Below are 11,652 nucleotides of genomic sequence, written 5' to 3'. Positions count from 1 at the left end.
GAGGAGAGCAAAAAGCAGGAGGATTAATACAACGGCGTCTCACCACATTCCAGCTCCTCCAAACCAAATTCATACGGACCACACCCAAACCTCCCATCACCCACCAGAGGGAGGTAGGAACCCTGTCCTGCAGCAGAGGAGTGTCAGGAAAAGTCAACCACTGCGAAGACAGTGAGCATGACATACACAAGAAGGAGCAGACTAGAAGAGATCCAGGAATGAAGACCAGGGGCAGAGTTAAAGATATTGTTGCCAAGTTCGCCGTGGCTGAGCAAAAAGAAAAGGGAGAGAACACGCTGAAGAAACAGCCGATCAAACCAATGATGGTCGGAAGAGGGATCCTCCTATCGTCCTTGATGGAGAGGTTTGAGTCCATGGCCACTGTTTGTACGAGACGTGACTTCAAATGTTCACATGAAAAGCCCTCTGCAGGAGTCAAGGTGACAAGTAGTACAAGACAGAGGGTACCTTGTCATGAAAGTAAGCTCCTAAAAGCGCTGGATCAAACTGTTACCAAACGAAACCAACGCAAGCAAATGAAAAGCAAGTCTGTTGGACGGCAGTTGAAAGGAAATCAAACTACAAACGGGCGGGAACAAAAACAACAGCAGGCAGCGGACGTTTCAACAAAAGTCAACGAAAAAAATAACTTGAAAGCAGAGCGAATGAGACAAACAGGGAGCGAGCACTCCGATCAAAACTCTGAAGCTCACTGCTCATTAAACCGTATTAAAGATCAAGCTTATGATAACGATGTTAAGGGATGGAGGTCAGAGGAATGTGGGGAAATTCGGACTAGAGGAGAAGACACTAGTATCACCAACAAGTTAAAATATGCACATCTAGAGCTGCTGTGTTTAACGTGCGTCACCGAGCAGTCGCTCCCAGAGCCTTACAGGCTTTTTACACAGGTAGAAGCCCAAGTGAAGTGGCATGTGGCGACCATCGTGACCGGCTGTCCTGTGTGGTCCACATGTGTAGACTCCTCTCCTAAACTATATTCTATGGAGCCATCAGAAAACTCACATTTGGAAAGGAAACCTAACTTGGGGACAGAAGTTCCTCATAGAGCCCCACAAAACACGAGCACAGATGAACCTTCCACTGCAGCAACTGAAGGAAGACGCCCTTTAGAGCCTAAAATTGAAGAACTTTCTACATATAAAGGCCACAGCCTCATGGGAAACGGAGCAGTGGAAGATCCAACCAAATCTGTGACCATTCAGAAAAGGTTGCCCAAGTACGTCATCCCATGTGTTCGTAGATTTGAACAAGATGTCGATGATTTCTCCGCTCAATCAGCATCCAACCATGAAACTAAAAATCCTTCGGTTGCAATGCCACCACCACACTGTGATACTTCTATGACTGCCGCCAACACTGGATTGGTTCCAATGGGAATTAATAGTTGCCGTCCAAATAACATGAAGGGACAAACCCTCATAACAACAAAAACGAAACCTACAGAGGGTCAACCACCTGAACAAGACAGGGAGGTCCTGGAGGAAGGAGAGGAAGTTAATACAATGGACTTAAAATATACAAGTGTGCCGCAAGGTTTCAGACTTTCTGAGGACACCGCCAGTGAGGCTGCTTTTGAAGACAGAGAGACGTCTGCTGTTACATCTCCAGAGATTCAACCTGAGAGAGGCAATCCAAAACAGAGACCAAAGTACAAAACAATCAACTACGGGGATCCTTCAGTCAAACAAACATATAAACCCAAAGTCATACGATTTACCGACACCTTTACTTTCTAGGTTGGTACTAACGAACACACAATGATGCACAATCTTATCTTACTGTGTCCACTGTTTCCTTTTACTGTACAAGGAGTTCAAATCAAGATTTCAACTGCTCTCAATGTGGCTTCATACATCAGCAACGATACACAGTTTATACAAAGTTACAGCTGCAAAAAATGCAGTGAGAGCAACAAGTGAACTGGTGTTTTTCATCCATAAGCTAGTACATACTATAGATATGTGGGCCAAAAATTGGTCATGCAGAACCAACTGCACTGCTGTGGACATGTTTATCATAACATTGTTGATTCAAAGATTATTTAATATTTCAATAGGCTTGTATTAAACGCCATTCAGTGTATTTGTATATACATTTATAAAAGGACTCTACAATATAAGTATAAGTATAAAGGATAAGATAAAAGAAAAAGATCACTTCAGTCCAAAGGCTTGATGACAGAAAATCAGTGTCATTATCTTTCCTAATTGTATAAAGTAGAGAATGAACAAGTAGGGCACGCTGCATAATATGATGAAGACTAGGTATCAAATGTTAAGTTTGACTGTAAACAGCTTTACATTTTGAAGGTGTTATTCAATATAAATCTATGTTAATCCATCCATCCATCATCCGGGGCCGGGCTGGGTCCAGATGCCTTTCTCCACAGAAGTGTTTCCCAGCTCCTCCCGGGGAGGCGTTCCAAAGCCAAATAATACATTTTCAGGTTTATGCTGCTCAAGTAAAACTGTAAACTGTATTATTTAAAATGACATCAGATGTAAAACTCACTTTTATTTATGTATAACTAAAAAGAAGCAGCACGGTATTTCATTATTTTAAATAAACATCTCATATCTATAACGGAATCCAATAATGCTGCTTATTTCAATCATTTTTGTCACAGACGAATATGATTATCGTAGTAGTTTTTCAACCATGGATAGACCTTAAATGCATGTAAACATTTTTTGATACAAACTGGCTGCAGTGTGTATTGATTACTCACTGAGGGACAGGCCAAACACATCACGTCATTTTCATGATCTTCAATTAAATCAAAAGAGGACACTTGGACAATTTCCCAGAACAGATGAATGGCTTCACACAGCAGTGCCAAACATGTCTGTCAGTGGTTGGAAGCTCATCTTTTGCCCACAGATCTAACCACGCCCACCAGTGGGATTACACCACCGCTGAAACATGAGTCTATGGATGAAAAGATTGAGGCCTAGATGATACATCATCTGTCCATCCTAAGGCTTATCCTGATGGACAGCAGTGGTGACGAAGAGTATGGTGTAATAGTTGAGTGTCTCTGTGTGTGTAGGGCTGAAATGCTTAAATCTCATTTCAAGTAATTTGATTTAGGTTTGGTTAAGCATGACTTTCAACAAAGACTGTAACAGTGAACAACATACAACACAGTCATACAAACACACTGTGATTATATTTGTGGTGTTTATGGGAATGAAACAAATCCAAAAAGTGCATGTGTTCATTACTTGATCTCTTTTGACTACAAGTTACACCAACCACATCTCTATACCCACATGATTTTTCCTTTCCTAAACTACTACAAGAAAGCCTCTAAAAAGCCACCAGAACAACCTTCGGAGTCATTTAGCGACAGTCCTGCCAGGAAGTGTATAACGACCCTACGACACAGTTCCCTGCTACAGATGATCTCATTAGCACATAATCAAATTGAAATCTGGCGACTTGATGTAACGTTTGCATCATTTTGATACCCATCACCTTTTTCAATATAAGAGCATTCTTATATGAGCAAGACATTAAAGCCATTTATTGATTATTATTTTTTTAATGATAATATTATCTCATCATAAGATATAATACATTCATCAAAAGGTTTCCACATGGATGTGAAGCTGTGCTGCTGGGACAGAAAGAGATAAACTGAAGAGTGCCATAAACCCTGGGCCTTGTTTGTTTAATAATTAATGAATGTATCTAAACTCAATCTTATCTGTAAACTTACAAATGATTTGCAAGGACTGTGTGACCTCTGAATCACCCTTGAGGCGGACTTGTTTATATTTGACTGGAGCAACGTTGCCCAGCAGTCTCAGGTGAGCAGAGAGCTGCGTTCACCTGTGCTACGTGGCTGCAGAGGGGAGGGCGCGGCTACTACGCACGTCTGCTGCCTTCACGTGTTATCGGACTTACTAACACCGTCTGGAAAGAATGGGGTGACCCTTGACATTTTTAAATCAGGGAGTTGCTGATGTGACCTTTAAGCTGTTGGCCGTGTCTGTGATGTGTTAAATGGCATAAAAACGATTTTACTAAATGTTCTGAAATATATATTTTTTGTCATTTTTATACAAATGGGGACAGCAGTGGCCTTGTGCAATTCAAGGGTTGCTTTGAGTTAATATGGGAAAAATACAAAGTGATACATAAACGTTTTACAGAACATTATAAAGAGTATTATCAACAACAAAAAAAATCAAAGTTTCTTGTAAAAGTGGTTTCCAGATTCTAGTGGGTCTACATGCTGAACTTCACCATCTTTCTAACCAAAGCCCCATGAATGCGCCTTAAGTCACAAATCTCGCCATTCCTACGAGAGCTCTGAAGTGGGATGTTCCGGGAATCACTCGAAAGCAGCATTAGGTCTGAATGACGCGAGTCCTGGGTCCAAACGTCACGACTCCCCGGTCCTCCACGGAGTAAGCTCCGGCGGTGTGTGCGGACCAGAGGAGTGGAAGAGACTTGTGTGTGGACCACGGCGTGTTGCGTTCATGGAGCCGTCCGCCGTGGAGGGTTGTTAGGTGCTCCGGGCCGGTTCGTTGCAGTCGGAGGAGCGAGCAGCAGGTGCATGTGGATGGCGACAAAACTCAAGGAAAACTCCGCTCTCTCCACACGGCTTGAACCCCAGAGAATAGATACATATGTGAAGAAGCGAGCGAGAACAAGAAAGTTACATTGTATGCACGGGAAGCGGCCGCGTCTCTGCACGCAAACATGGAGAAAAGTTACCGCTGAGCGTGGACGCGTGACTTCACCATTCATGAATGTTGTGCACTTTTGAATTGTTGTCTTTGTGTTGTTGTTGTTGTTTGGAGAAAAACAACACAGTGGATACATGCTGAGACTCTAGCACAGATTTGTCAGGATATCACTGGAGCGTAAAGGGCAATGGAGAAGAAGAGCCAGGCGACGGATCGGACCGGCTCCCTGGACGGCAGAGCTCAGGACAGAGTTAACAGGTATCTAACCGGACTCCTTACGGACCTTTGCACCCAGATATCATGACGTTTGGGAGGCTAATACAACTGATCTGATGAGTAAATCCAGAGGCAGATTATTATTATTATTATTTTTTCAATTATTATTATTATTTTACCCCTCAATTTGTGGAAATTGGAACAACAAATGTTTTTAAATGTGAAATGTGTGGGGATAACGTTACTGCAAGCCTCAGCATGTCTCTATACAACTCAATACATTTACTCAGTTGACTAATCTGATTGACAGAAAAAATTAAGTTGTGCATCACTGGCATGCTGGTGATTTTTATAGTTCTGTTTTGCTCATTAGAAATTGGAAACATTTTTGTCAAATCACATGATGGTTCAAATAAAACTCAAAAAATCTCAAAATGTACAAATATAACTAACCTACAGTTTTTTGTTATTTAGTACACCAGATACAACCAACAGCCTCATTATGAATCCAATCTTCAAGAAGATTATTGTGCACTCACCTTTTTTTGAAAGTGTTTTAGAGAGGTGCATTTGTGTTTTCTAATAGTTTGTACAACCCATAATATATCGATAAGGGTAGACTAAATATTAGAAACAACAGTCTCCTTATTTACCATAAAGTCCAATCAACACCTCTCAAACAATTGCACAAAACTGAACGTTATATTTTCTATCTTGTATAAGATATACATAATAAACTTTATTGCAGCCCTGTTGTAATAGACTATCTTATTCTCATTGAGTTGTACCTAGTAAACTGGCAACTATGTGTGTTTATTGGTCTTATCCACTCAGTCTACATGTAGGCTAAACGTAGGCTATAGCATTTTTGGCTTTTTGTTAATGTTTGCAATCCACACATTCATCTCTGCAGTTTATGTTGAACGTCAGGAGAAGGGAGCTGTTGCCAGTTCAAACAAACAGTGACCGATATCCCAAACCAACACCTGCCATCAGGTGCCACATTCACACAGCGTTTTGTTTGACAACCAAGTTGTTCTCAGATGAGGAACATGTCATTTTACCTAATGATACCTTTTATTTTCACCCAGTTTCACTCAGCCGTACTAGTTCGAGCCTGCACTGTGTTTAGTATATAAACACTAGAATATGCGGTTCAAGTGTCCTTGAACGTGTTTGAAACAGATGCCTACCACAGTGCTGGGCCGTAGCTGCATTTCTTCTCTGCAGGGATGACTTTGCTCTTGTGAACGGGTTAAGCTGCAGGAGGATTATCGTGTTATTTAAGGCATTAGGTTGAGCCACCTACACCCACAACTTTATTCCTCTACAACCAGATTGTATATGGAAGTAATGTAGATGCACATGCTTTATCAGATTACATTAATACAATTGAATCTTTCTTTTGTGCTGTAATAGCTTTATCCAATCTCATTTTCCTGAATGAGGTGCTAAGTAAGTGGGGATGACGAGGCCCCAGCAGGTAAATGATACTAGACTGATTAATGCTCTCTCAGAGCTCTTAGTTGCTCCAAATACAATAGATTACATCATAGTACACATGTACAACCAGCACACATACACCAGGGCACTTGCAAAGGTCCCCTGGATTTTCATTAGATTAATTTGTTCAATTTTTTGGAGATTGACAATGCTATGATTTAAATGCTTCTTAATTCTGATGATTATTGTGAAATACTGAAACAAACAAATCTTTCACCCTTTGATCTGTTTCATTTATGTTAACAGTTTCTAACTCTTCTTTTTGGCTCAGCGTGGATCCATATGGCTTTCAGCGCTCAAAGAACTTTGATTATGAGTCATATGAGGAGCTAATGTCTGAGTATCTAGTTGTGCTCACCCGACGATCCATCAAGTGGTCCAAGCTACTGAAGGGCAAAAGCAAGGTGCAGAAGAATGTAAAACGTGAGTGTGAAAACTGAACACGCCTGTATTCTCATGCACACGCAATTAGGCTGAACTAAACTCGAATGTTCCTCCTCTCCTTCAGTAAAGCGTTATATACGCAAGGGGATCCCCAATGAGCACCGGGCTCTGATCTGGATGGCAACCAGCGGGGCTCAAGACCAGCTAGAGAAGAACCCAGGACACTTCCAGTCCCTGCTCGGTGCCCAGCACGACCCCAAACTGGTGGATACCATCTGCACAGGTGAGGCCGTGAACCGTTTTCAATTTGCCTATATTAGCTCAGATCTCCTTACAAGCCCTGACACACACTAAGCCAACCTCAAAGAACCAGCACATCACCTCACTTCTTCTGTTAGAGAACCCTGAACAATCACCATGAAGGTACAAAACTAACTGACCAATAACTGTCACTCCAATGACAATTTGATAATAAGTCTCATTATTGCCTATAAAGTTGGTTTTTTTTGCTCTGACATTGACATCCTGTGGTGTTGCTGATGCGGTCAGTATGCTGATTCGGCTTAACGGTTACTGATTTGCTGACTACAATCAACAGTGCCAGACACACTGCAAAAACCCCAAACAACTGCCAGCCACAGCTGGCACACTGAGTAGCACCAGTTTTGGTGACCAAAAACTCTGGAAAGTTATCACAGCCACAATCATTTTATCCTCTGCCTCTGAGATTGCTAGGTATACAATACTTAACCACGCAAGTACCCGGGTCACATTACAAAGTTAGACCAGAAATGTGACTTTGTATGTTTCTAGGTGTTGTTGCATTGTTTTGACGCAAAAGTTAATGCTGTGGCAAGTACGTTTATCTCTGCCCCACCTGTGGGCCCTCCATTTAGTATTTAAATAGCACTGGTAAAACAGTTCATATATTTGAGTTAGCTGTGTGTGTGTGGTAAATAGTCAAATATCCAACAAAACAACACACTATATATTAAGAAGTTTTCCTAGCTTGACCTGCAAACAACATATATATATATATATATATATATATATATATATATATTATATTATTTAGCTATTTTCAGACATTTAATGAAACCAAGACTGATCTGGACTCGCTTCTTCTTTTAAACAAGCTTGCTGTCACGCACCCATAAACACACAGCATGCAATACAAGTTTCTGTGTGGTCTTTTTCCTTCAGACTTGAACAGAACATTTCCAGACAACGTCCAGTTCCGCAAGACATCAAACCCATGTCAGCAGAAAGCTCTGTACAATGTGCTGGTGGCTTATGGCCACCACAACCCAGCTGTGGGCTACTGTCAGGTAATACTCCTGCCTAGGTCCAGCCGGAAATAGACACGTCCATGATACCATTCTTACATCTTACATCTTCCTACACATGTTACAAAGATTTCAAGTGCTGAAGGTCCATTATCAGAGTGATTTTATAGAAGAAAAACTTAAATATGTACTCTAATATTCATTAGCCAAAGGGAATAGGACAATATATATTTGAGTGGGTGAAATCCTTATCATCCCGTCGTGTCTTTTGTATTAGTGACTGCACAAGTATTCAAAGCAAATGTGTCTGAAGAGAGGCTGTTTGTGTCAGCATAGCCTACGTTAATCATTTGCATTTGAAAGGTTTCATTTGCCAGAGCATACGCAGTCTGGTTTGCAATTCAAATGGGCAGCCGGGCTGTGTTGATGGTTACATCTCTTATGAAGTATAACTAGAAACCCGTCAATGTTTAACCATACGCAGCATGTTTCAGTTTGAGTGTTTTGTCCCTGTGTTTCATGTCCAGTGAACACACTCACTGCTCTCTATCTGGGATGCTTTATTAAAGAGCTCCACTGTCTCCAATAAAAACTGCTCTGACAGGATTGTTAGAAACATGTGTGAGTCTCCTTTGTCTTCAGGGGATGAACTTCATAGCTGGGTATCTACTCATCATCACAAAAGATGAAGAGAAGTCCTTCTGGCTGATGGATGCATTACTTGGTAGAATTTTACCAGGTGAGTGTGTGACGAGGTGTTCTGATCATAATACTATAGGCCTGCTTTATCTGTCTGTGGCTTAAGACCTACAGTATGTTCTGATTTATGTTGTGCACTAACTCAAATGAGGAAATGTTACAATTTATATTTATTTAAACTTTTTTCCATTCATGCTGTTTTTTTTTTTATTACAAAAAATGGTTTTGCTTATATCGGTACATTAACAGCGATGTCTAACTCGCAATTATGTGTGTGCGCGGATACAGACTACTACACTCCAGCCATGCTGGGGCTGAAGACGGACCAGGAGGTGTTGGGGGAACTGGTGAAAGTTAAGATCCCCGGAGTATGGCAGACCATGATGGATCACAATGTCATGTGGACCTTGGTGGTCTCCCGATGGTTCATCTGTCTCTTCATAGACGTCCTACCAGTAGAAGTGAGTGCATCTGTGTGTGTTTCATAGTGCGGACAGCAGGGAAGTCCTGCCGTTGTGACTGCACTGTATTTGTTATACTTTTTTATCTTTAGTCAAAGTTGCTTTTTACAAAAGTTTAGGAGAGCTTGATAACAGAGTATGTGGCAAGTCTGAGACAAATTCTGGTAAGTGAAATTAAAGACTTTATACAATGCATTTATGTTATAGCAAAGTTATTGTAAACTTTGACGTTTTGTTGTTAAAATGTGCTTCTAATGACTTAAATGATCAAAACTCTGTCAAAGCACATTGTTCAAAAACACTTTTCAAGCGCTGTTTTGAATGGATTCAAAAACAAATGTGAGAAATAAGCTTTTTGTTCTTCCTTTTCTTCCCATGTGGAATGGATAAACCTAGCACATAAACAGTCCTTGTTGTTGCTAACTCCCTCTGTTGGCCTGGGGATGGGCGGGGATGATTGTTTGTTGTCCAAATACACAGAGCTTCACTAGGAGGGCGTAACACTTGCAGATGTTCATGCTTATTTCCATGAGATCGCTCCCCCTGAGACAGAGAGTGCGGCCAGCCAGAAGGAGTTGTTACTGCGGCAACGAGGACACGATTCTAAACTAATGTCCGATTCCACGAATGGTTCAGGGTTGCGGCGGCAGTGTCCGCGGTTTTCCTCTGCTCGACTTGAGAACAGCACCCGAGTCGCAAATTTGTAGTTTTAAGGTTGCTGGTAAGGAGGTGCATCATGGGGGAAGAAAAATATTTGAAAAATAACAAATTAACCGTCTAACAGATTTCAGTTGTAAATTGATAATTACACATTGTTTCTCCTTACTTGTTCCTTCTATCTTCACAATGTAGAAAGGCATTGTTTTTTGGTGCCCTGGAAATACAGCAGGTCTCTCACTACTCCATGATGACCAAAAGGATATTTGGGCATTTTCAGTAGTATACTTACACTAGCTGGTGGTGCTTGGATGTGACTCTTCATTTAACCGGAACAACTGGTTGTTGATGTTTTGGACCGTTTCTATTGTACGAGGGCAAATCGTTGTCAACGTCCACGCCCACAAATTAGATCCACGTAGGTGTGTGTCGAGAGGTCCCGTCTGTGCTGCTTAAACAACCGCGCATGCAAATTTATTTTGCAAGCGTTTACAAACTGCAGGTTAAACTTCATATTGTGCATCACTGTGCATGTGTTCACTGGTGAGACTTTCTTCTCTGTTGTTGTTTCTCTGCAGACAGTTCTGCGGATATGGGATTGCTTGTTCTACGAGGGCTCTAAAATCCTGTTCCGTGTAGCTCTGACCCTGATCCACCACAACCAGGCTCTCATTCAGCAGGCCCAGTCACTGCCGGACGTCTGCCAAACCTTCAAGCAGATCACCAGTGGACCATTTGTTGAGGAATGCCATGCTTTCATGCAGGTAAAAGATGAAGAGCTAGCAATGAAGAGTGTCATTAACTAAACGGACCAATCAGTATGAAACAGATGTCCCTTATTACTAACTGTCTTTAATCCTCTGATCCTGGTGTTTCTTGCCCTTCCTAGAAAATCTTCATTGAACCGGGAAGTCTCTCCTTGACAACCTTGACTAAGCTGCGGGCAACATGTCGATCTCGCTTAGTTGCAGAAGAATCCTGAACCAAACTCGACAACCTGTTCTCAATACACATTCCACTGGGATGAGCACCCGACAGCTCGTTTGCACCTTTTCTCTTTTTTTACCGTCTAAATGTCACTGTGACTACTACATACTGCTGAGCTTTTTGTCTTAAACATATTTTCAGACAATCACACAGCCCAAGTGTAATTATAGGCTGAAATGAGATTATTCGTAGCAATAAAATAAGATAATCCTTTATTAGTCCCGCAGCGGGGAAATTTAAATTAACATGTAGTTTCTCCCCCTTTCGTTATATTTTGCACTTTACTCCAGAAAGTCAGAGACACTGTAGCGAAAAAGCTTGGGAGCACACGGTCAGGAAAGCTAAATAACGTGTTGTACGCTGTAAACACAGTCAAGAGGTCTGCTGTATTTCACATTGAATGGTAAATGAAGGCATAACTGCATGCTGGTACTACTTGCTGTAGAAACGAAATGTGAATTATAATGATTATAATGTATTTTTCCAAACGTTTCAAAATCAGATTCATGTACTTATTGATTGTGTTTTAGGTTTCTAGCAAATGCTGTAGTTCCAATCCTCAATCATTAACTCAAGTGCACTATGATGTAATGAATGAAGTATAATTGAAAGGGCTCCTCTCTTTTTCCTAACAAAGCTGTGTCCAGTTTGGACAGTGTTTGGGTTTTGTGGCCCTTTAAACAGTCTTAGTACTGATATCAGATTTTGTTGCACAACAATAACCTTGGTGTTGATCCC

General features: G+C 41.3%; 1 protein-coding gene across 1 annotated transcript; it reads left to right on the top strand.

Moving 5' to 3' along the window:
- Positions 1–4,352: 4,352 nt before the first annotated feature.
- On the top strand, positions 4,353–11,599 carry grtp1a (growth hormone regulated TBC protein 1a). Its single transcript, XM_054615067.1, has 8 exons — positions 4,353–4,979; positions 6,712–6,863; positions 6,949–7,107; positions 8,028–8,152; positions 8,753–8,849; positions 9,098–9,270; positions 10,506–10,691; positions 10,817–11,599. The coding sequence occupies exons 1-8, from the start codon at positions 4,909–4,911 to the stop codon at positions 10,907–10,909; spliced, it is 1,056 nt and encodes a 351-aa protein (XP_054471042.1). The 5' UTR covers positions 4,353–4,908; the 3' UTR covers positions 10,910–11,599.
- Positions 11,600–11,652: the final 53 nt, after the last annotated feature.

Source organism: Anoplopoma fimbria, chromosome 2 (genome assembly GCF_027596085.1).
Source record: "Anoplopoma fimbria isolate UVic2021 breed Golden Eagle Sablefish chromosome 2, Afim_UVic_2022, whole genome shotgun sequence".
NCBI classification, from domain to species: Eukaryota; Metazoa; Chordata; class Actinopteri; order Perciformes; family Anoplopomatidae; genus Anoplopoma; species Anoplopoma fimbria.
The sequence above is the reverse complement of the archived record's forward strand: the minus strand, read 5'-3'. Positions and strand labels throughout refer to the sequence as shown.

What these genes read in the sequence shown, in the direction of transcription:
- grtp1a (XM_054615067.1), top strand. Translation starts at nt 4,909, where the DNA reads ATGGAGAAGAAGAGCCAGGCGACGGATCGGACCGGCTCCCTGGACGGC. An exon ending in GCTCAGGACAGAGTTAACAG is followed by an intron (nt 4,980 to 6,711) that starts GTATCTAACCGG and finishes TTTTTGGCTCAG; the next exon opens with CGTGGATCCATATGGCTTTC. An exon ending in TAGACGTCCTACCAGTAGAA is followed by an intron (nt 9,271 to 10,505) that starts GTGAGTGCATCT and finishes GTTTCTCTGCAG; the next exon opens with ACAGTTCTGCGGATATGGGA.